This window comes from Rhinolophus sinicus, chromosome 17 (genome assembly GCF_057876585.1).
Source record: "Rhinolophus sinicus isolate RSI-liver-muscle chromosome 17, RSI-T2T, whole genome shotgun sequence".
Lineage (NCBI taxonomy): Eukaryota > Metazoa > Chordata > Mammalia > Chiroptera > Rhinolophidae > Rhinolophus > Rhinolophus sinicus.
In genome coordinates, this window is record NC_142517.1 from 135,311,823 (window position 1) to 135,339,119 (window position 27,297).

General features: G+C 32.9%; 1 protein-coding gene across 4 annotated transcripts in view; it reads right to left on the reverse strand.

The window, feature by feature from the left end:
- The window catches only part of LRP1B (LDL receptor related protein 1B), a 1,805,568-nt gene that overhangs the window by 559,818 nt on the left and 1,218,453 nt on the right, over positions 1–27,297 (reverse strand). For all 4 annotated transcript variants that reach the window (XR_012497488.2, XM_074335779.2, XM_074335774.2 and 1 more), the window contains exon 32: positions 18,438–18,587. Coding sequence is in view for 3 of the 4 variants with exons in the window: in XM_074335779.2 (XP_074191880.2) it covers positions 18,438–18,587 (150 nt within the window). In the remaining variant the exon portion in view is untranslated. The remainder of the gene's footprint in view (positions 1–18,437; positions 18,588–27,297) is intronic.

Genomic DNA, 27,297 nt, shown 5'->3' on the forward strand with positions numbered 1-27,297 from the left:
ATCTTTTATGCAAAGCTTTTATCTTTATTCCAAAATAACTGAATCCTTTTCCTCCCGTACATAATCTCATTAGGAGTCCATTCAGCACAAAATAATCTCATCACTGGCCTTTTGAGTACTATCCATTTTTGATACAACTATATCAAAAGCTACATAGAACAATTATAGCTATAATTTAAAAACCTAAAAGCATAGTATTTTTAAAAGGTACACATGATTTATGGCCTCTTCTCTTTTCCCATAATATTCAAGATATTCCTTGAAGAGTTATAGTTTTAAAATGGAAAACTGTCAATTAGAATTAAATTGATACAGAGCTTTATTTCAATTTTGTAATGTTTAATATTCTCATACTATATGAGATTATGTGGATACTGATTATGGAAAGGGAAAAAAGAGAAATTTAAATATGTTTATGCTCAGGTACAGATTATTATTATTTTAATTTACCTATATCTAGGTATACATGGCCCCAGGAAATCCTATGTGACCAGATACCATCCATCCAAGTCAACTGTGGGTTGAACAAAATTGCCCAATAACTAAAAGGGTTTAGGTCTGATTGTTTAACTTCAGTTTAAAGGAAATATACTCACCACATCAAGACATGATTCCAAATTATTTGTTACAGTCCAGCAAGAGATAAAACCTACAGCATATGGGCAGTTTTCTGCAATGCATTATTTGATCCTCTTGATTTATTCTCAAGCTCTAATTAAAATGCTGTTGTAATTAAATTAATCAAAAATCTACAGTAAATCTAAAACATACTATGTCTTTTCCTGCTCTAAACATTTTACTATTTCTTCCTTTTAAATGAAAGGGGAGACAAAGGCAATATAAAACAATTATGTCTCTACTCAAAATATTATGCATTTTCAAATGTGTTTTTCCTAATGCCATAAACATGAACAATATAATTATTTTTTTCTTGAAAATGATTCCAGAAATGTTAACCTTGAGTGCATTGCAAGGAGAAAGAACCACTATTTACTTTTTCTAAGTATGGTAAAGTTGAGATGATTTAAATATTCCATCTATGTTAATGAGACAATTCTCTGATCACTAATTATAATCTGGTTAGGAAAATAGTACTATGATGTACTTTGGAACTGTACTATTTACCCATTCTGTTAGGTAATTAGCATTAAGGAGAGCAACATATTGGAACACGGCAATTTAAGGTTACAAAAATTGCTGGAATAGTTTCACATATAGTCCTTCAGAGATTTCTCATAGTACTTTTAATGTAAATTTTGATGGGCTATTAGTTTTCATTAATGATGGTTTGAGTACTTAGCGAAGACAACTATGTACTATACTTAGTGCTGGGCAAATTGCCTGGACATATTTCATATATTACTGTTACTTTAATGAATAGTGTTATGACAATTACAAGATTGATGGCTTAAAAAATTTAGGTGGATATATCTGAAGTTCTTTGAACTCAGTGTACACTACAAAGTAACTTAACCCTTTTTGAACAGTATGGTTTGAAAGTAGAATCATGTAAAATATACAGCATAATTGTAGTGCATTTAAAATAACTGGTTATCTACATTAAATTACAGATAGAAATGCAACATAACAATTACATCACTAGAACTTTTTCTGAAAAGTGGTTGTAAACACGATTTTTAAGTAAATAAGATAACATTTGAATATTTTTAAATATATTATTTGCTCAGCCTTTCATTAGTTGTATTTTCTTAAGTAAAACATGCTCAAATAATTCTGGTATAAACACAATAATAATTATATAAACATCTAATATAATCACACTGATGATCATCCACATAACTAATAGAATTAGCATTTTTTTAACATTTGAGATAGAACTGAGATTATTTTTCTAATCTGTTTTAAAGACTCTTAATCAAAAGAACCATTCTCAAGCATTATATTCCATGTTTCATGAATGCTTTCTACTGAGTAATATTTAATAAATATATTATCTGATATCTAGAGATAATTCTCCCAAAAAGGGCATTTTTAAAAAAATAAGTAATTTTTTTTTCTAAATCTAGATCATTTTAACTGGCCTAATACAATTCCATAAACATATAACTCATTCAAACTTTTCATTTTAGAATATTTGAAATTAAAGCAACAAACGAGGAGTTCTTCAAAGTTAAGTTTGTTCTAAATGACTATAATTAGCATTTTCTTCATATGACTGATTTTATGGTTTATTATTTGTATAAACATTAACCATAATAGCTTGAAATAATCACATTTACTAGAAATTTATCTTCCTTCTTATTAAAATGCATAATCATTAATAGTGACATTGTATATAAAGATTGGAAATACAGTAAAACACGTGGGGCAAAACTAATTTCATCTTCATTAGGAATTTCATACACATGAAAGCTAAAATCTTTCTTTAGAGAAGTAAAGCTATTGTACATTACCACTTCTAGCTCACATGCATGAATTAATTATATATTCTATGTTAGTAGATTATTTTAATGGCAACAGTAAAACCACATGAAACGTCAGGTATATTTTACGCATAGTAATAGTTCTATGAAGGGGGAAAGTAAGTTAGATGTTCACAGCATTAAAAAAAGAAAAAAGAAACAAAAATTCAGGCTCTCCTTCTAAAAGCAAAGGTGTTTGAAAGTATGGTCAGTCACTTTGCATTTCCTCTTCTTTCTTCCTTATATGTTCTTACCCCAGATATAGGAATGACTCACTCCCTTACTTCAAATTTTTCCTCATCTGTCATTTCTAACTGACAATCACCCTGACCTTTATACTTAATATTGTAATTTTTCTCGCTCCTTCCTCCCAGCCCAACTCTGCACTCCCTATGGGTATGCCCTGGTTGAATTTTCTCAATTAGTGATTTTCACCATCTGACAAACTTTATTTTACTTATTTGCTTATACACTGTTCCCGGATACCTGCCAGCCCAAACCCAGAAATATCAGTACCTTCATGATAGGTAATTGTTACCTGCCTTATGCCCCATTGTGTTCCTAACACCTAGATAGAGCCTGGCTCATAATACTTACTTAATAAATGGTTGAATGAGTCAATGAATCAAAATTGGCACAGATAAGTATACAATCTATATTATAAGATATAGTATATAAGTATAAATATAAGAGCAGCCAAACCTGACTCTTTTTCACTGTTACGTTTAAAAGAAAGAAAACAAACAAAAAAGAAACAAAACAAAAACAAATCTTCCCTCCTTCTCTGCCACCCTATGTTCCTTTCCAAGACAATTTCCTACCTATAAGCAACAGGTATTCACTCTTATTTATTTTTAAAGGATTTCTAGTTTAACCAAAATTCTGCGATAATAGGTCTACAGTCACAATATCAGGCTTCATACAGGTGATTGGCCTCTGAGGGCAAAGAGGGATCTTTTTGGTATAGAGCATGTTTCTCAACCTTGGCACTATGAACATTTTGTGCCATATAATAATAGTTCCTTCCTATAGGAGGCTAGACTATTTAGGATGTTTACCAGTATCCCTATTTTTGCGCACTAGAATGTCAATAACAACTCTCTCTAGCACTTGTGATAATTTAAAACGTCTTCAGACATTGCCAAATATTCCCTGGTAGACAAAATGACGTTGGGTTGAGAATCACTGGCATAGTGAAACTAATTCTAAATTTGGATTTAGAAATATGTTAGAGACCCAGCTTTGACCTTGGAAAACCCACACTGTGTTTTCAATGGTAATATTGCAGTTACACTATCTCCTTTGTATGGCTACTGAGTCTGTTAGCACTGATACGTATAAATTTATTTATAGAGTAGATGGGCTATAAATATCAGTTATGAACATAAACAGTGTAGCATAATGGATAAAAGTACATGATTTTAAAATATGTATCTATTTTTTCTTAATTAAAGAAATGCATACAGATGATAAAAATTAGAACAGTCTGTACAGGCTTTTTGAACCCAGATATACCAATTAAAATATACTCTGGATAATAGTTCAACTCAACATATAGATTTGCCTCATTTTTAATAGCTGACTAGTATTTCACTGTACAAATATTCAATTATTCATTTGGTGAGTCCTTTATAATAGACATGTAGGTTTTCTTCCCGACTTTTCTAAATACAAGAACCACTTCAAAGGATATTCTTGTATATGAGTACATCTCAGTACATATACATCTTAGTGTAACTATATCTGCAGATCAAATTTCAGAAGAAACACAGGCTTCAAAGTCTATGAATCATGGATTAGAGATCTTGCTACATCGCTGATTAACTGTGTAACCCTGAGCAATTAACTTAGGCTAGCTGACCCTAAATCGGGACCTCGAATAACCAGTGTTAATAGTATCTCACTCAGCGGATTGTTGTGAGAATTGCATAAGTTAAGATTTGTAAACTAAATATTACAATGTTTTATTTATTTAGACAATCAATTATTAAAGAGACTTTAGAGCCTAAAATTTCCAAACACCGTTTGTTTTTTTTCCCTTTTGTTTTGGAACTCTTGCACTTGTGTGTTTATCGGTATATTTTTCTTCTTCTTCTATTAATCTGTTTAGTGTCTTTGAGAAAAAAAACAATCTAATAACCCTCCCTTTCTTGCATATCTACATACATATGTATATACAACATATGCCAAAGATAATTGATTATATTTTACACATTTATCTCATTATTAATTTTCTTCCCTTTTTAGTTCAAACGCTTATATTTTAAATTATTGTATTTTAATGTTTACTACACAGTTCTCCCATGGTATCCATGGGGGGATTGGGTCCAGGATGCTCGCAACAATATTAAAATGAGCTGATGCACAAGTCCCTTATATAAAATGGTGTAGTATTTGCATATAACCTATATTTTCATATAGGCTACAGCAGGGTGTGCCTACACATCACTTACTTGGTGTGGGTTTAATATAGCACTTAGCATGTGGCAAATTCAAATTTTGCTTTTTGGAACTCTCTCTCTCTCTCTGTCTCTTTCTCTCTCTCTCTCTCTTTTTTATCTACGGTTGACTGAATCTGTGGATACGAAACCCAGGGACATGAGGGCTGATTGCTTTTAACTTCTACAGTGTATTTATGGCTGTGATCATTCTACATAAACATGTTCCTGCTGTGAAAATATATTTTGAATGCTATGGCAAATATTTTTGTGTGCAGATGGTGATTGTTTTACTTATCCATACATTCCACTATCACTTATTGAAATGTAATAAGTGCAAAACACCTTTCTGTGTGTCATGAATGATACATATATGAATAAAACGTGATCCCAAATTATGGACAAGAGAGATATATTTACACATTATTGAAGACAAAATGTATTCCACTATCAGGAAGATACAAAGGAGCTCAGAGGAGAGGAAAAATCTCAAATCACACTGAGATAAAGTTGAAGCAGGCCTTGAAGGGTGATATTTCACCTATTAGGGCATTTCACCTATTAGGTATTTCACCTAATATGGAAAGCAGTCAAGGAACAAGGAACAGCAAGACAAATAAAAATAAGCGGGCATATCAGATAGAGGAGAACAGGTTACTTGGATGTATTGCACCTGACTGACTGAAGTGGGGGTAGAGGAGGCACAAACGAAAAGTAGAGTTATGACAGGAAAGGCTTTTCCTAATAGTGAAAACTGAACTGGACTCAGGATCTCTGAGCTTGAGTCTCAGAGGACTAGGTTTTCACAGATCTTATTGACTTTAAGTTTCTTTACCTGTAAGGTGGGACTAATAATGCTTTGGTTTTTAACAAATATTGACCCTAAGTTTCACTATCTATAAGATGAAACTAGGAATGCTGTGACAAACAACGTTTGATGAATGAAAAGTAGGTGAAAAAAATGAGCATTTTAGAGTAAGTTGTAAGTACTTATTTCAGCTCTGAAATATCATGGCTAGGTAGGGATTGCCACAGCAGGTCAGAACATAGCAGGTCTTGATAGTTTGGAGACCAGACCTATAGAGTAAAAAGAATGTAATGGGCTGTTGCAGTAGTCCATATGAAAAGTTAAGTACCTAACTAAACTGGTGAAAGGAAAGCAGAACAAACAGCAATGAATCAAAGGGGAGACCTATCAGATATAAAAGAAAAAACTGGCAATCCAAAGAATTGAAACTCAGTTTCAGGCTCTTTTTACAATCAAAGGAAGAAAAATATTTAGTAAGCTTTGATTTAACAACAAGAAACCTACATTTGACAATATAACTGCACGTGAACTTCATGTCTTTAGTATGCATTCTATGTTAATCCAAGCCAGCTTTGTTTAGCCTGGTAGAACTGTAACTCCTATGCATTCTTTCTTCCAGATCCTCCTTCCTGTACACATACCTATGTCCACTCCTTTTGATCATTAAGCCCTTAGGACATTAGGTGTTGGTAAGTGTCAGACTCACTTAATAATAAATCTTCAGGTCTATCAACCATGACCAAGATACAATAACCAAATCGCAAACGGGACTAAAGTTTTAATCAAAGATAATATCTTGGCGTCAGTTATTTTCCAGCTCCAGACTCATGAAAGCAGAAAGAATCAAAGGACCTTATCCCCTGGAAACCCAACAGAACCATGCCATGACTGACACCAGGACCGGCAGCCATGATCCACTGCACCCTGCCTTAGCCCCGACCAGTCAGCAGAGCCCACAACTCTAACTCCCATAGTAACCAAGACTAATGATTCTTCCTTTATATAACCTAGCTACTAGAGACCATTGGGAAGTCAGGTGTTTGAGAGCATTGGCTCACCTGTGTCTCTGGGCTTGGTGTCAACTCCCTAAATAAACCTTTACTTTCTTCGCTGCGAGGTACTGCTTGTGTCTTTTTTATTTTTATTTATTTATTTATTTTGGCCTGGATGCACGCAGGCAAGCAGACTCTTTGAGTCTATGGTAATAACAACATGTAAAGTGGACTTGCATTGTACAAAACAGAGGAAATGTTTCCTTAAGGTGGACTACTTAAGTTAAGAACTTCTAAGTTGTCAGGCTCTCTGCCTGTCATAAAACAAGCATATAGGATCCTTTCAGACTAGATTTCAGAGTAAATCTGCAAGTGCTCTAAGAATCTTAACAAGACTAAATGCAGCAGGTTCACACCCTGTCGCTTGCTATCATTTATAACGTGTCATAGATGCCATGACAACTTGTCATAATAATTTATCTTAGGAAGTAGAAAAAAAGGGCCTTTATGATTTCTGCATGTCAGTTATACCGGGTTGCTTATTGCACACATATTTTTCAAATCTGTATCATTATTGATAAGTATATTATATATCTGAGGATTCATAACAAGTATACAAATTAAGTTTTAGATGTTTTTATTTTTTTTTTTTTAATAAATCCTAACTTCAGTCATGAAATCATATTTTGCTGTAAAGAATACATATACAAATGAAGAAAAGTATATCATGGAGAAATTAGTTGAGAGAGCTTAAGTGTTACTGGAGATAAACAACAATTTCTTGCTGTTCTAGTTTCTTTCAGTCAGTAGAGAGCCTAGACAATTATAAGTGCTTTGTTGTAGAAACTCTAGTGGTAACATTAGGAACATTTAATGCCCAACAATATTAACACTGTATTCATTCTTAAGCAATTAATATGGCCTCCTCTGCATTTCTGATGGTTCTGGAAGCATTTTAGTCTGACAGTTCTGGCTTTCCCATGACAAACTATCCACACACTGGAAATCTCCATAGCAGCTATTATGATTTCAAATTTGTGAAGTGAGCCTATGAAAAGTAATGAACAAATGCCCTTATGGTTTACCATTGTTAAAGCTTTTCAAGGGTGTTCTAAAAGTTAAACAATAATCTTATTAACAATTATTTAAAACAAATATGTGCATAACCAAATCAAAAGAAGCCAACTTTTTATTCATTCTAGGGCTGAGTTTGTCCATGATAGGAGATGAAAAACGCACAAAGAGCATGTCTTTTTTTCCTCCACAATGGATTCTAACAGCCGCCAAAATTCAATAACCTTCTAACATTTACATATTAAGCCTATTCTGGAAAATGACCACTTGAAACAGATCAATAGTATATTTAAACTACAATTAGTAACACAGGAAATTTCAGCTGAGAGACCTTAATCATTTATAGAAAGTGCATAATTAAAGAACATTTTTGCCTTTATTTATGACTCAAAGTTTCTTTTATTTTTAAAAGAAGTTAGCCAATTTTTGCAAGTCATTCTGATTACATGGATGTTGGAGATAGCTACTTCGATATTTACCAAAAGTACCAACTTATTCTTAAGACAAGTATTTAAGCAAATCTATTTGTAGACATCCACCAAATTCTTAACTAAAAGTCAAAATTGAATAATTTTGCCTAACTTCTAAAATGTATTATTATGAACTCTGATTAGCATAACTTCACAAGTGAACTTTATTTTTATTCATACTTTTTGTTTCTCCTTTATTGCTTCAACTTAGATAACAGTTATTTTAAACTATTTCCTACACCCTTGGATCAACCCATTAGTGATAAAATCTTGAAAGGTTTTTAGGACATTGTAGCTCATATGGTCAAGACTCATATTTTTGAAAAATAGAACATTAAGGGCTAGAGTTCAGTAATTCTCCCAGATCCACAGTTGGTTAGTGGTTAGCAGGAATCTACCAGTTCTGACAATTAAATTTGCCAACTTGTTGCAACAATGTTGCTAACATTTTATATCATAGGGATTATTCATTGTGAATTTGTACCAATCGGAGAAACAGTTAATCAAGTTTACTATTTGGAAGTGCTGAAAAGGCTGCGTGAAAAAGTTAGATGATCTGAACTTTTTGCCAATAATTCATGGCTCTTGCATCATGACAATGCACCAGCTCACACAGCACTGTCCCTGAGGGAGCTTTAAGCCAGTAAACAAATAACTGTACTGGAACACCCTCCTTACTCACCTGATCTGGCCCCCAATGACTTCTTTCTTTACCCAAAGGAAAAGGAAATATTGAAAGGAAGACTTTTTGATGCCATTCAGGACATCAAGGGTAATATGACGACAGCTCTGATGGCCATTCTAGAAAGAGTTCCAAAATTGCTTTCAAAGATGGACTAGGCGCTGGCATCAGTGCATAGCTTCCAAAGGGGTGTACTTCGAAGATGACTGTAGTGATATTCACCAATGAGGTATGCAGCACTTTTTATAGGATGAGTTTGAGAATGTAATTGTCCAAACTAGTTGTGTGTGTACATGTGTGTATACATATATACATATACATATACACACACACATATAGGAGGTTAAAACTATTGACTAAAATTAGAGCTTGTGGGTTATTTATGTGTTATATTTAACACACTGTTTCTTTTCACTGTCAGCAGCTGCAAGTTGAGAGCAGATTGTGTGTGTGTGTGCGTGTGTGTTGTACGTATCTCTTGACATTCAGGAATAACATGCCATGTTAACTTTGGAACACCTATCTACAAATATGAACAATATAATTTCCAAAGATCATATAGTACCATAAAACAGCAAAAAGGTAGATGCACAATTGAATTTCAATGAGAGTAACTGTGTATGCAGTGGATTAGCAGAAAACAATGAATAAATAGCTCATAAAGTATGAGTGTAGTGTAGAGGTTTAAATTCAAACTCAAAACCCTTGTACTTCCCAGGGCACAAAATCCTGCTCTAGCAAAACTTGACAAGTTATTACATGACACATTTTAAAGGACTATACCATGACCACCTGTGATTAAATAAGATGATCGCTAAATCCTTAAATGCCACAAATTTTCTACATAGTCATACAGACTTCTTCAAGGTTGCTTGAATGATCCCCACATCCTTACTTCTATTTTAAATCTACAGTCCATTTGCCCCAGGTCTTTCCTGCCCCAGTACAAAATACAGATAAGTCATCATCCTGCTAGTTCCTGAATTCCATCTTAATTTTCTCCAACTACCAATAAACCTATTTCTGCCAGTACATTTGTTTTATTTGTAGATTTTCTCTCAGCTCTATAAATCGATTTTTCTAACTCGCTCTTCAATATGAACACAATATACACAATCTGCTCTCAACCTGCAGCTGCCGACAGTGAAAAGAAACAGTGTGTTAAATATAACACATAAATAACCCACAAGCTCTAATTTTAGTCAATAGTTTTAACCTCCTCCTTCTCACAAAGGCACTTAAAATTGAATGGCAACTTGATTATCTTGTGTTTATCTCACTGTCTCCTGCAGGCATTAATGATCAGGAATATACCAAAGTTATGAGGAAAAGATGAATAAAAACAAACAAAATAACTATATTTGAAAACTAGGCAATCGATAGTTAAACATAGCATAGCTAACCGTACACTATTTTATAGCACTAACCACCTGAAAATCATGTAAGAAAATGTTTTAGAGTATCATTATTTCATGAACTGAAGTATAGTTATGAAATAATAGTCCCTTAAAAAGAATTGTTAAATATTGAGAAAAAATATCTAAGAAGAATAGGTAGTGGATGTATTTTTGAGCTATTACCTATTCTATTTGAAAGCAGAAACTATATTTTTGCTAGCTCTTATAGTTAGGAAAAAAAAAAAAAAAAACTGACAAGGTCACTTTTTTTTTTTTTTTTAAATTAGAAAGAATTCAATGTTCAAAGTTACGGTCTAGTCAGTTTACATCTAGTAACTGGAAAGATATCTTAGTTTGGGCTGCTGTAACAGAGATACCATAGATTGGGTGGCTTAAACAACAGAAATCTATTTCACACAGTTTTGGAGACTTGAAGTCAAAGATTAGGATGCCAGCACTTTCTTGTTATATCCTCATATGGCAGAGAGAGAGGCTAACTTGCTGGTCTCTTCCAGCAAGTTAGAAGGACATTAATCCATGGGGGTTCTACAGTCATGATCTAATTACCTCCTAAGGCCTCACCTTCAAAAACCATCATATTAGGGTTTCAGCATATGATTTGGGGGAACACAAACATTCTGTCCTTAGCAAAATGTGTTAAGATTCTTCATCAAACAGTCATTGTATACAATGTGTAGTCAGTTTTGATAAAATGAACTTAATTCCTTGACTTACTAGAGAAAAGGTAAAACACAGACAATACTGTATTGGACCTTAAAAGATGCCTGACTAGGTAAATTAACAGAATCACTTGAAAAGATTTATTTTGATATATATATATATATATATATATATATATATATATATATATATGAAAATATTTTAGAGTATCATTATTTCATAATATTCTATTACCTATTTTATTTGAAAGCAGAAACTATATTTTTGTTAGCTCTTACAGTTAGGAAAAAAAACAACTGACAAGGTCACTTTTTTTTAATTAGGAAGAATTTAATGTGTGTGTGTATGTGTGTGTGTGTGTGTGTGTGTATTTCTGAAAATAAAGCATTTAAAAACGTAACATAAAAACTGAAAAATAAATGAACAACTAATGCAGTTCTTGTTTGTTCATATGGCATTCCTTTATTCTTCCCTCCATCACTTTACTTCAGTTTTTCATTCAGAAGTCACTATCTTAGTAAGACTCTCCTTGGCCACTCAGTTTAAAATCTAAAATTTCATTTCTACCCTATATCCCTGCTTCATGGACTCCCTTATCTTTTTTCACTGTGTTGTCTTTTTTTTTTCTGACCTTAGCAGTTATCACTCCATATGTTTTTAACGTACCGCCCTTATTGTTTGCTTCCCGTGCTTCTCTGAAAGCTTAATGATGCCACCACCATGCAGAGCAGCACCTGGCATATAGTGAGTATTAATAAATATTTGTTGAATGAATGAATGGAGTCGGGTCTTCATTGCTGTAAAGGTGTAAGCTCTACACGTAGAACTTACATCTCTGTCAATATTTGAACCTCACATTTACACATTCCTTCTCTATATATACCTCAGGCAGAATACAAGGCCCGGTCAATTAAAACCAGAAAATTTTGGTGGGGAATTTTATGTCCTGTCCTCTGGGAGAAAGGCCCTATCTCCTCTACAAGGTATGCCAGCTCTGCCACGTGATTATTATTATTTTTTTAATCAAATCCCTCTAATGGTACAGCTAGGCGTTAGCCTCTCTAACTTCACCATATTCTTTCAATAATTCAACGTTACCAAGATAAATGGTGATCAAACCATAGGTGGCAACTAACTGGTATCCTCCGTGCCGGATAAAGCACACAGAGGATTGTTTTTTGCATTTGTTTATTTGTTTGTTTGCTTAGCTGGTATAATGCTACTCTTCACAGTTAGCCTATAAAATATTTTACAGTCTGCATGTTATATTTTTTAATATGATTACTTGCTAATATTTAAAAATGGTGAGATTTTGAATAAAAATCTGGATTTCTTGCTTCTCTTTTAAAATGAAAGATGTGGTACAACTGGTTAATATTCCTTCTGACCAAAATAAATGGTGCTGAGAGCATTCTACTTCTGATGGGGCGATAGCTCTCTCCAGGGTTATCACAGTTCCTGCCACTCCCAAGAGAGTCTAGAAACTGAAGCCTAGACTCAGTTGTTACTTACAATCACTCGGAAGCTATTCGATTTTATTATACTTGACACACTTTACCTTTCAAAACCTGCCTGATTAATAAGTATTTGCATTTTTAAATCTCTTCACAAATGAATGAGTACTCTGTGAATGAGATGACATAGGAACTATTTATCTACTACTATGTGACAAATTACCCCGAAAACTTAGCATCTTAAAACAATAAACATTTATTGTTTCACATAGTTTCTGGAAGTCAGAGATCTGGGGGAAGCTATGCAGGTCATTCTGCTTTGGAGCCTCTCGGATGTTTGCTGGAAATGGTTGGCTTGGGATGAAGTCATGTGAAATCTTAACTAGAGCTGGAGGTTTTGCTTTTGAGATCATATACTCACATGGATGATAGCTGAAGGTATCAGTCCCTTGCTACCTGGACTTCTCCTTGGGATGCTTAGGTGACCTCATAATATTTTAGCTGGCTTTACCCCGATGAGTAGTCCAAGAGACAGGAGAAGGAGGAAGGCTCATGCTTTTTATGGGATCATCTCCAAAGTCATATATTATCACATCTGCTTTATTTTATTCATTAGAAGTGAGTCACTAAGTCCAGTCCACATTCTAAGGGTGGGAAATCAAGATCTACTTTCTGAAAAAAGTTTGTGAAATCCAGATGCGGTAACCTTGGTCTTGGGGTCTTGGACTTGGTTGAAGCATCAAATAATTGCTTTATTTTAATCTAGGTATTATCAAATCCCTTCTGCTTTATCTAATTTTAATTTTTCAAAGTTCTTTACGGTTTATTTTATGTATATTATCCCAGGTAAAACTGGGAACCCAAAGTGGTTACAGTTTACAATCTTTGAGATTTACAAATTTGTAAACAGTTTCCAAATAAATGTTTGACTCAGTTTTAGGAATATCACTCTTAATTTTAGTGACACTCCAACTTTCAGTGAATTATCATCACCTAGGTAATCTCTCTGAGGAGTTGACATACACTAGTAAATAACTGGTTAACTCATAGCACAATTATTTGTGCCCTGAATGTGCAAATTCAGTATCACTGTAGGCAGCTTTTCCTTTAAACATTTGTAACTGTATTTGTCAGTAATACCCTGGATAGTAGTAAGGTTTTTCTGTTTTACTTTTTTATAGCCTTTTTTATATGACTATAATATTCAGCCTCAGCAGGAAGCAGGTCATTACCCTTGATTCCATCCCCAAAGAAAAATTGCTGAGAGTTTCTGAAAGAAGAAGGGAGGATCTGAACAAAAGGGCAAGTTCAGAACTAAGCTAGGAAACCTTATAAAGTAGATGTTGCCTCCTTGCTTGTCTGTGGAGTTGTCATTCAAGTGTTCACCCCTTAAACTGTTAAATGTATTTTGACACATCCAGTTAATATATTGATAGTAGAGTCATTCATAGGTTTTATTATATTTATTTTTATCTTTCAGGATTAATCAAATTATGGTGACAAGTGGTACACATCTACAGTCATTCTTTTGGCAAAATTATTATAATTAACACAAGATTTTGTTCCCATGCAGCACTGATGCTATATCTGATTCACAGTGCTAACGCAATATAGGCATTATGATTTCACCCGAAGTTTCTCTCTTATATTTTATTTGGAACAAACTGACTTTTTTATTTATTTACTTATTTTCTCATATGAAACACTGCTCCATTTTTTGAGCCTGGGTTCATAGCATTGAATTCTGTGAGTTCAGTATTAACTTCCTACTTATGCCAGGATCATGTTAGCAATCATGTTAGCAGAAATAAACCTTTCTAAAGCCTCATGTTTTTCTATAAGGCAATTATTTTTAGTACACACACACACACACACACACACACACACTATTTTTCACTAAAAAGTCAATGATGTTCCCTAAAATGTTATGACAGATTTTTAACAAGTTTCCTCTAATTGATTGGGTTCATTGGTCATGTCATGTGCTACTTTCGGTTGATTTCATAAAATATATTGGAATTCAGTTTTTGAAAACAAAATGTGAGTAGTGATTTGGGGATTGTTGTGGCTTACCTAACTAACCACTTTCAAAATTTAAACTTTATATTCGTTCAAGTGATTTAAAATATGTACAAATGCACATAAAATAAACTTCTCTTGTTAATTTGGCAAGGTTGAGTATTACGAAATAATATTTTTGTTTGTTTTCTTATTGCCTTATAAGACAATTGTAAATAAATCCCTGCTCTAAAATAACCTACTTGTAAGGAACAAGCCTTTAAAGCTATCTATAGAGATATAGCTCCTGAACACACACAATGAGAAGAATGGCAAGACAATGCTCTACAAAAAACACATGAATTGCCCAAAGGATAGAAAGAAAATTGGAAAAAAAAATAAATAAATAAACACAATTTTTTTTACAAGTTTAAATTCCTCATCTGAATAAAAACTATTTAAAAAACAAACAAAAATAAAACACTACTTATAAGAAACAATTAGAAAAAAAATGGTGAAAGTGATAGCAGGAAGATAGAAAATTAGGAATAACACTGCAGCAAAAGAAAGCCACTAAGACACCTGAATCAGTATCATGTTAGACACCTGACAATGCCCAATTTGGTAAAATTAGAGAATGTTTTAAGGATTGAATTAAGTGATATCAAACTCCATCTTTGATGTCTGTATAAAACACATTTAAAAATCAAAAATGCGTTTATACGGGGTCAGACAATGAAGTTCGCGAACTCATCCTAGAAAAAGTGCTACATGCCTCATTGCTGAATATCACTACAGACACTTCGAAGTACTCCCCTTGGGAAGCTATGCACCAACACTAGCACCCAGTCCACCCTTCAGAGAAATTTTGGAACTCTTTTTCTGGAATGGCCATCAGCGCTGTCGTCATATTACCCTTGATGTCCTGAATCTCGTCAAAATGTCTTCCTTTTTTTAGTTCCTTTATCTTCTGGTAAAGAAAGAAGTCATTGGGGGCCAGATCAGGTGAGTAGGGAGGGTGTTCCAATACAGTTATTTGTTTACTGGCTAAGAACTCCCTTACAGACAGTCCCGTGTGAGCTGGAGCATTGTGGTAACCCAAGAGCCATGAATTGTTGGCGGAAAGTTCAGATCTAACTTTTTCACACAGCCTTTTCAGCATTTCCAAATAATAAACTTGGTTAACTGTTTGTCCAGTTGGTACAAATTCATAATGAATAATCCCTCTGATATCAAAAAAAGTTAACATCATCGTTGTTACAAGTTTGTGAACTTAACTGTCCAAACTCGTATACATTTCCTTGCTATTCTCACAAGTTTGTGATATAGGCAAATATATTTAATATCTGTATTTCTCAGCTATAGAAAGTGAAATAGAGACAAACTTAGCACTTAGTGATTCGTTGAAACTATGTCCTTTTTTCTCTCCCTCACAGAAATGTATGTTTTTGTGAGACTATTGTCCACATTTATATTAATATTCCAAAGTCAGGCATAGTATATCTGCAAATAAAAGATTCTAAATGCATGTTAAACTAAATTTAATATATATTTTTTTCCTTATATCCTGGACTCATCCTGTTTTAAATAATAATTTGCAGTATCTCAACCTCATTTACTTTAATCAGGTATTTTTAACCTAATTGGAATCAAAGGAGATAAAAACATAGTTTTTGTCTAGAAAATTAATTTTCAAATCTTTCTCAATTAATGACTATTTATTTATAAATTTCATACACTCATAAACAGTCATTAACAAAAATAATACCACAAAACTCACATTAAATCTGTGAAATGGTGAAAAAGCTGAAAGACTGTAGGATATTGAATTAAAAGACCTAATTCATTACCTATATAAATTGTTAAAATTTATTCAAATTGGCTTTTCATGAACAGTACATCTTTTTATAGTGTATCCTGAATACCTCATGATATACAGAACTGTAAATATGAAATCAGTTTTCTGATTCCCTGTAACCAAATATAACTACTCAGATTCTGTGTGGAATATCTAATCCTTATGCTGTGACTGACCATGAACTTCATCGCAGAGCCAGCCATTCACGAAGTAAAGATTCAGCAATTCTCATCAATGTTTCTTTATGATATGTCCTCTAACATCTTTTTAAACTCAAACTATCTTTTAAAATTAAAATACACAATTGAAAAATCAGCTTCTAATACCAATACAGTAAAAGTTGATTATTTGTTCTATGGAAAGTCATACCTCCCTCTTTGCTTTCTAATTGTCTTACTTGCCTGGTACCTTGTTTTCCAGAAGCTTGAAGGAAAGGAACAAAAATTGGCTCAATTCAGTAAAATTCCCCTTCCTAAATATAGGCATACCCCATTTTATTCTGCTTTGCTTTATTATACTTAACAGATAACTACGTTTTTACAAGTTGAAGGTTTGTGGCACCCTGCATCTAACAAGTCTATCAAATTCATTTTTTCAAACAGCATTTGCTCACTTCATGTCTCTGCATCACATTTCGGTAACTCTCGAAATATTTCAAACTTTTTCACTATTATATATTTGTTATGGTATAATTGTTTTGAGAAATTAGGAAATGCGTCCGTGTCAGACTGAACTTAATTGATAAATGTTGCATGTGTTCTGACGGCTCCACTCACAGGCCCTTTCCCCACCTCTCTCCCTCTCCTCAGGCCTCCCTGTTCCCTGAGACACAACATTATTGAAATTACGCCAATTAATAATGCTACAATGGCCTCAAAGTGTTCAAGTGGAAGGAAGAGTCAAACATCTTCAACTTTAAATCGAAAGCTAGAAATGACTAAGCTTAGTCACGAAGAGATGTTAAAAGCCAAGACATCCAAAAGATCCACATCTTGCACCAAACAGTTAGCCAAGTTGAGAATGAAAAGGAAATCTTCTTGCAGAAAATTCAAAGTGCTACTCTTTTAGTGAACATATAAATGATAAGAAAGTGAAACAGCCTTATCATTCGCTGAATATACTGTTAGTGAAGAAGCTGCTGTGAAGACTGTCAAAATGATAACAAAGGACTTGGAATATTATATAAATATTGTTAATAAAGCAGTGGCAGGGTTTGAGCGGATAGACTCCAATGTTGAATAAAGCTCTAATGTGGGTGGAATGCTATCAAACAGCATCACATACTACAGAGATGTCACTTGTGACAGGAAGAGTCAATTGATGTGGCAAAATTCATTGTAGTCTCATTTTATAAAATTGCCACAGTCACCCTAAACTTCAGCAACCTTATCAGCCAGCAGCTACCAATATCGAGGCGAGATCCTCCACCAGCAAAATGATTATGACTGTTGAATGACAGTTACAGATGACAGTTACCTTTTTTAGCAACAAAGCATTCTTTAATTATGGCATGCAATTGTTGTTTCAGCCATAATGCTGTTAAACACTTAACAAACTACAGTATAGTATAAACATAACTTTTATACACACTGAGAAACCAAAAAATTAGTATGACTCTCTGTTGCAATATTCACTTTATCACAGTGGTCTGGAACTGAACCTGCAATGTCTCTGAGGCATGCTTGTATTGAAAAACAATTATTTGTGGGAGAATAATTTCTATCATTGGTCAATGAACCCTGTGGCCTTGTCTCTCCGATTATCTGAGTGTATCAAGCTATCCTTTATAAGCAGAGATAAGCCAGATTTGTTATTGTGACAAAAACACAAGGCCCTCACACTTTAGAGCACTGCAGTAGAACACAGAGAATAATCATAAAATAAAACAAGTCACAGTAAGCCAAGAATCAATAACAGTAAAGTTAGTATTGCTAACAACACTAAGTCCCTGATCTTGATAGTCTTACAAATCTGTTTGTTAATGTTAAGAAAAAAAGAATAAGAAAGAAACAAGCAAACAAAACAAAAACTCATAGAGATGTGCAATTTAAATGTGCTTCTTGTATTAATGGAGCAGTATGTCTTCTCAGCTTTTAACAGGTCATAATTAATCAATCCCCAATCAATACGAAGAATCCTAGCTATAGAACCATTACACTTACCCATGATGGTTAGGGCTGTAGCTTTTGTTAATTCTTCTTTCATTGACTCTATTACTTCTAAATTACCGCCATCTAGGTTGCATCTATTTATGGTTCCATTTCCCGAACTGATCCAATAAAGCTTGTTTTCCACATAGTCTATCGATAGACCTGCAATTAAATTATACATCTTAAACATAACAGTGCCACTTAAATTGTAATATTCACCTGGTATTGGATTTGAAGGGGGAAATATATGTTGCAAACTCAGATTTTTGTCTTAAAATATAAGGTCAAGCTAATGGGAAATACACATAGGCTGTTTTAACTCTCTATGAAATAATATACTTTTATAGGCACTTAATAGGAATATCTGTTGATTATCACAACAATCTTGTGACACTGAGTTCCATTTTATGGATAAGGAAAATAATCCTTGTTAAGAAACAAATCCTTAGATATAATAGTAAGTGGACATTCTGGAAATTTTTAAAAAGTTTCTATTTCCAGATTGAGTATCTGCCCTCTTATTACACCATTTAGCCTGAGAAAGTCTGAATATGTTATATTAATTTGGCATACTAATTTAACTGATGAAATTTATAATATCTCCTCTACTTTCAGTAAAATTTACTTTAGGCAATTACAGATCTATATCAGAAGTTTCAACTCTTTTCAAGTAAATCTAAAGGTAGAAGAATTTCAACAATTAGTAATTTCACTGATATATGGAAGTGAATTGGGCTCATTTAGGGGCTACCATAGAGAGATAAATCATTCAACAAGCAAGTGAACTAAGCCAATGGCATAGTGTGTCACTGTAGGTTAGTTTTATTGTATTTTATGGACAGTTTCACATATTAGAGTGATGTTTATGGTTCTCAGAATTCCCATTCCATGTATGTTTTGATTGCCAAGGGTTCTTAGTACATATCTAATTAATTAATTGCATGCTCAGTAGGCTCAAAGTGCATGGGTAATGATAACTTTGTGGCTCCATGGTGGTTTTCTGTGATCCACAACTACTTGTGAAAAAGGGTATGTGGAAACATATACACTCAGTCATCCAGTACCATACACTGTCTCTGAGATCTCTCTCAGAGAATGAAGTGAAAAAAAACACAAAATTCTCTCTCCTATTAAAAAAAAAAAAATAACCTAAGATGAAAAAAATAATAAAGGATGATAGAAAAGAAAGAAGGAAGGGAGGGAGGAAGGGAGATGATTGAATAGAATTACATGCGTTTAAGTTCATTGATAAAGAATTAAACATAACCCAAATATTCTCAATTATAAATAGCCCCAAGCCAGAGAGAGGAATTAATTTACCAGACTAGTTTTAATCAAGTAGAAATAACCAGCCTATAGAATATACCAGATGATTTATTGACTTATTGGTATGTTTTGCTAATAGAGTCTGGAAGGTTTACCAGAAAAAACACAGGGCATAAAATTAGACATTTCAAGGAGGAAGTTTTCAATTTTTTTTTTCAATAACCACAGTGGGTGATTGCCTTTTATCAGTATGGAAAAATAATCAAATGATTTAACTATTACAGTCATATTCTATGGTGTAATATGTTCAGGGTGAAAGTCTATTCACCTTTCACTTTTTGTTTTGTTTTGTTTTTAATGAGAGAAAGTTGGTTATTCTACAGGGACTTCTTAAGCCATCTTCATGCATCTTTCTAGCATAAATAAATTCTGGTTTAGACCACTTAATTTCCCAAAGTGGTTTATTTTACCTTCTGCTTAGTTGACTATGCTAAAAGCACAAAATTCCACCTCTAATCAGCAATGAAGAATATCTTTACTACAGATTTATGGTACAAAATATAACTCCAAACTTTCTGTTGCCGAATTTTCATCAAGAACTGAATTAACAAATACATTTATGAATAATTCCCTTTAGGAACATTATCTGTCCCTCTAAGTTTTCTAAATTATATCTCTTAATCAAGCCAAATCATTAGAGAGCTATCTGCATTTTCAGACCACTGTCTTCTTGCCCTCTCTGAATCGCTTGCTGAACTGAGGTTTGGCATTGTGCCTTTGGTTTAAATGAAGGATGCTACAATAAGTAGCCATAGGAAACATGCTGTTATACTTCCCAGGATATAGTATCTGAAAGCAGTACATCACAAAGCGACCTCTTTACACAAGGACCCATGGGAGAAATTTCTTTCAGGGCTCAGTGCCAGAAAAAGCTATATAGGGAAAATATAAAATTGTAACCGATCATATTTCTCTCTTTGCTTTGGCTCCAAAGAAACTGAAGAATCTGATTTGTTAGCCATCACTAGCAATTGTAAAGGAATTGCATTTACACTAGTGACTTTACTCCTGTCTTCAATAGACTAAACTATTATTTTCCTTAACCTTGATTTCTTAAAATCAGTATTATTCTGCTCTTTCTTAGGAAATTAATTTATTTTTGGAAGGAGAGAGTGCATTCATACTGAGTGTACCTAACTTCAAATTTATCCACAATGTCAAAACTTTCTCATCCACCGAACATCCTGCAGTTTCTAGAGTCTAACTTAGGCTGTGTAAAGCAGTTATCATAGAGAGCTGGGAAGTTAGAGAGTTTGGTCAAAGTTACCCAGACTCTACTATGGAACATCTTTGTTTCTGGAGTGCAAGTGCATAGAGGGAAGGTGGTGTGTCAGTGAGTTTTTTATCTTTAGTGCCTATCATGATGCCTAGAACTAAAAACAAAATTTATAAACATTGAATGAATGAATGAATGAATGAATGATTTAAATAATTTCACAATGAAAATTATAAGTTGTCTTCAAAGAGTTGTGCCTAGTACAGTTAAATTATCCTCACGACAGAATTATTTCAATATACTACTTATACCCAGTTACACTAGTATAAGGCAATAGGAAATAGATCTACTTGGTACAGCTTATATTTTTTATATTAAGATTGAATATTTTAGGATTAATAGTTTTAAGATTCACACACAAAAAGTATTTAAAGTTACTATGTTAACCTATATTTGCATGTGATGCCTGTCACCTAGCCACCTCAATATAGAATATCTTCTCTCCTGGTAAATACATCAGTTTAATCCCTGAATGTTCTTGAGTATGTTTATACCCAGGTTTACAAAATAGAGTTGAAAATGAAAATATTTTATTATGAATTCAAGAAATTGGAGATATATGTTTTAAATTCATAAATATAAGTATGTTTAGAAGTACATATTTATAAAGCTCATTAATATAAATATTTTCACATCCTAAGATTTTTCATTTTGTTATTATCATACACTTAGGTTTTAATAACCCTGAAGAATTAACTGGTATACATTTATTGGAATAATTTCTGAATCAGATTTCTGTAGCTCTAGAGATGAATCACTAAAGCAGTAGACTTAATAGTAGTTTTGATGCAACTGAAACTACTCAGTGATTTTAAAAGGCTAATCAATAGCCATGAGAAAACATCAAATATGAACATGACGGTAAACTTTGGAACACATGCAAATAAATATACTTAATCTGTACTAGAAGGTCCTCAGAGAGGGTAACTGAGATTTTTTAAATCTTCAAAAGGTCTGTAGGATCTGTCTGAAGAATATACCCCTAGAAATATAGTTTGTTTCTGTAAAACATGTTTATTTTTTAAATCATCTGAAGCTGCTTATCAAAAGAGAAACCTAGATTCAATGACATAATAGGTATATCAAAGGAAAAACTGTCATCATATAAATTGAAAAACCTTTATGAAAAGAAAAATCTACCTTTATCTATAGTTCCCATTATTACAAAAATGCAGTTAATCCATATGCTTTGATGCTAACACTTTTTTTCTTGAATTTAAGCCAAAGATTCCCCTTAATTTATTATGTTATTTGAACATCTGATCGAAATAGGCCAGTTTATTTCCTAAATGATACAATGTAATTTGCCAAAATGATACAATGGCTCTCATAATAGAAATAATCCACACATTGATGTAAGAAACATATATTTTCAAAACAATATAATCTAAATATATTTTCCATGTATTACTAAAAAAATAAATCTATTAAGTTTTAAATGATGTTACAACTAAGACTTGAAAGTTGATTTTGTAAGTCTCATTTCTTTTTCAAAGGACTCAAAACTAACTCAATGTACTACACAATGTGGAATTAAAACAAAAATGCAAATATATTGAAAAAAATGAATTTTTAAAATTAAGGCTTTCTAGATATAGTAACTTCCTAATATTTTCCATCACTTATTAAATTTAACTTTAAAATTTTTATTCCTTGCTGTGCATTATAAATATCTAGGAAGTTATTAAAAATACTGATCCTGGACCCCACTCCCAGAAATTCTAATTTAATTGGTTTGAATTGGTCGTAGGCATAAATATTTTTGTTTAAACTACAGATGATTTTAGAATACAATATTTAAGAAATTCCTTTTAAATGCTGCATATTTTTATAATCTTTCAAACTTGAATTTTTAATAAGTTCAACCAGGTCTTTTAAATCTTGCTGGAGAGTGTGTCATGATGGTGAGTTCTCTGGAGACAGATAAATAGAAATATTAAGATATAGATGGCAAAGCGGACATATTCTGGATAGTAAAGTGTAGATGATTAACTTCAAGGCCTCTAGACACATGTAATAAATGACACTGAACTCTTCTAGATAATCTTTTTGTATTATTGTCTTCAGACAATAGAAAATAACTCCTCCTTCTGGAATTGTGAAAGTTATAGAAACTGGCTACTGAAAACACACTGACAAACAATTATAATGTTTTGGATATTCCAAAATGCAGATCTTTTCAGAGTCCACTGGAAGAGGCATAATTATCCCTCAGGAGAATACTTAGGTTTGCTAAGTTAAAGAATAAACATGCTGAGGAAGCTGAAGAACTCTCCCTGCACTATATAAGTGAACATAAAAATGTAAGATGCCATCCTTCAGTCACTTGTCTATGTGTGTCTGGACTCATCTAATAGAAGGATGGGTAGCCATCACCTGACTTCACACTCACTTCACCATTGTGATGTTGTAAGAATAAGAATAATTAACTCATATAATAGTATCTGGCTCACTTAGAAAGCACTCAGCTAATGTTAGGTATTTATTATTAGTATACGTTTTTGGATTTCCCTTTCAAACTAAAACCTGTAATAAAATTTTCAACCATTTCTCTACTAATCCCTACAACTATTGAATTTGACATAATGTAATAATGAGAAATACTCATATTGTGTACTTCATTCATAATTATAATATTCTCTCAATGATACAGGCACACCAAAATTAGAAACTATGTTTCTGTGACAGCCAATAAAAGACATGCTTCAGTGTCAGAAAAAAATATTTGCAATCTACATATCCAACAAAAGACTAGTATTAACAAAAAAATTCTCAAAGCTCAGCAGTTAAAAAAAGTAAATTAGAACATAGAGGGGAAAAAATGAACAGGTGTGTCACAGAAGAAGATATACAGATGGAAAATATGCACATGAAAAATGTTCAACATCACAGAAAAATAGAAATTAAAATGGCAGTGGACATCCCTACAAACTTAAAAGATTGGTTAAAATAAAAATAGTGACAATACTAAATGTTAGCAAGGATGCAGGGGAAAAAAACTGGATCCCTGACACATTGCTGGGGGGAACGCAACACAGCACAGCCACTCTAGAACGCAGGTTGGCAGTATCTTATAAAACTAAGCATACTGTTACTATAGGACGCAGCAATTGCATTCTTGGTAATGTATCTCAGAGAAATGAAAACTTACATCCACACTAAAACCTGTACATATCATTCATAGCAGAGTTATTTGTAGTGCTCAAGAACTGGAATGGTCCCATCCCTTCAACAGAAGAACGGTTAATTGTGGTACATATATTTCATGGCTTACTACTCAGCAAAAAAGAGAAAAAAAAAAAAATCTTTGGATACATGCAACAATTTCAATAACTCTTGAAGGATAAATGCTGAGAGAAAAAAGCCAATCCAAAATGTTATGTAATGTATGAATCCATTTATGTAACATTTTAAAATGATAAAATTATACAAGTGGAAGACAGATGGCATGGAGAGGAAAAGGGGAGGGGTGATAAGAGGTGAGGTATATGTGATTATAAAGGGCAATATGAGTATCATTTTACATTGGGATTATTCAGTATCTTGACTGTGGTAGTGTACACAGCAATTCACACATGATAAAATCATATAGATCTACATACACAAACATACAAAGGAGTACAAGTAAAACATGAAAGCTGAATAAGATTGGTGGATTGCATTAAGTTCAGTATCTGGGTTGTAATATTGTACTACAGTTTTACATAACATTCCAATTGGGGAAAATTGGATCAAATATACATAGGAACTTTTTGTATTAACTCTTATAACTGCATATGCATCTAAAATAATCTTAATAAAAATGTCAATTGAAAAGAAAAACATACCATTCAACAACTAGTTGAGTATGTAGAAGATCAGAATACACCACTCCAAAATATGCCAATTTGGTTTAAGGATTATTTTGAACCAAAGGCAATTGAGAAATAGCAGATGCGAAATAAAAGCACTTTGTCTTCCCCCACTATTTGCCTAAAAGCAGGCTAGACTCTTAAACATGAGGAGTCTAAGCTCTGATCAGCCCAGAAATGACAGTGAGAGAAACTTACATAACAAACCTTACTAAATCTATCCTTATCTTCATTAGTTTCCCTCATATAATAACCTTTTCAGAGTTTGTATCCCTTGGAAGCCTAACACACTTTTCCTTTGTATTGTAACTTCTGTACAAATTTTATTGTTCTTTGTTAAGATGCTACTGAGTTTCCCCGAAAGTAAGACCTAGCCAGATCATCAGCTCTTTGGATGCTCAGACCAATGCATCTTTTGGAGCAGAAATTAATATAAGACCCGGTCTTATATAAGACCGGATTTCGTATGATGTAAGACCGGATCTTATATCATATAAGAGCTGGTCTAATATTATATTATATAAGACCCAGTCTGATGATATGATATGATATGATATGATATGATATGATATGATATGATATAATATGATGATATGATATCATAGCATATTATATCCAGTCTTATAAGACTGGGTCTTATATTAATTTTTGCTCCAAAAGATGCATTAGAACTGATTGTCCAGCTAGGTCTTATTTTCGGGTAAACACAGTAGTTCCTTGTTGCTTATAATATTAAGATACAATTTCAGCATCTCCTCCATTATCTATCACATAAATCATTGTAGCTGGGTCAATTTACCCTACATTTCAAGTTCTTGATGATTGGCAAAAATCATGTGCCTTGTGAAAATAACACATGCAAAAATACAGGAAAGGCCAGGACAAGTGACACGCTGTTTTTTGAGAAGTGTTTTGCTCTAAAAGGTCATTTTAAAAGCTTTAGTATCTATAATCTTATAATTTTTCAAAACTACATTCAATAGCTTGATAGGTAAAATAAAACAAAATATTTTAAAAGCACTGAATTGTGTCGTTTTAATATATATATATTTTTAATTATAATTCCTGTCGATATGTTCAACAGTTACTTATGTAAGATTTTTTTTTTTCCTAGCCACACAGAAACATTCAGAGTCTTCAAGACATACCACATTGTTTTGTGCCTACTATGTGTGTTTCCTTCCTGCTAAGAATAGGGAAAGCCCGTTCCTCTATCAGTTCCACAAAAACTGAAGTGCATTTATTCTTCAAGAGCTAATTGCAATTTCAAAACATCACCAATTTGGTTACAACTCTTCTCTCTATTTTTCTTCCCCACAAAGAATGAGTTGCTTTCTCTATTTTGGTAGTGTCTGGTTATATTAACTGTATGGTATCTAGAAGATAGTACTTACAAGCAACATTAAGTGTTTTATTTTTTAACTCTACTAAAAATCTCATCAAATGGTTTGTATCTTTCCATGCCTTCTTCCTTTATTAGACAATGACCATCATTATAATCGGTCCCAGTTTTTATTTTCAGGGTCTGCTACCCATAGTATACAGTTCATAACTTTTTTTTAATAAACTTTGTTTTTTACACTTAACATTTGAAAGAATGAGTACATGAATGATCAGATGAAACAGTGTAATAAATTTAAATAATTTGTGTGCAAATGCATGTGTCATTTTAATATTAGTTTGTCAATTCTTCTGGTCTTTTTTGTAACCTACTCTTATTTATTTTGGAGTGTGCAGCCTTATATATTGATTGTGCTTCATACATAAAAGTTACTATGATGAGTAATAGGTATGTATAAATAAAATAACTGCATTATCAAGCAAGAAAACATACTCAGGAATTTGTTTTACTCTTATCTTTTTTCTCAATGATATCTCTTGAATTCTTTTGATGTGGTAAAAGTACTTAAGAATGTTATCCATGAATAGATTTCAAAATCCACATTATAAAGAACATGGTTTGAAATGATTACATAGTAAAAAAACGCTTTGTAGGTTTCAAGTAGGTGTACGGGAAGGTTGAGTAAAAACAATTTTGGGTTGAGATTACACTGAAAATAAAGGGAAAACATCAAAGAAATAAAATATGTAATACAGGAGATTCTTAAGATTAAACCATAATGGGTAATGCTTATTGACAGGTCAAGTTGCTTTCTGAGGCTTAAGAGATAAGATTCCTAATATGTAAACATTTTAAACATGGAAATGGTTTTAAGTAGTAAATTAAAATCATCTGTTATGTAAACTGCTTTAAGCAATTAATGTATCCAAGACTGAGCAATAAATCTTAATTGAGGATATTTAGTTCAACAATGGATAACTGAAAGGTTGATTTGTATTTAACAGAAACAAAGTTATTCAGCACAAATTACCTGAAGGCTACAATTACTTAGTTTTCAGTGACACACACTCATAAAAC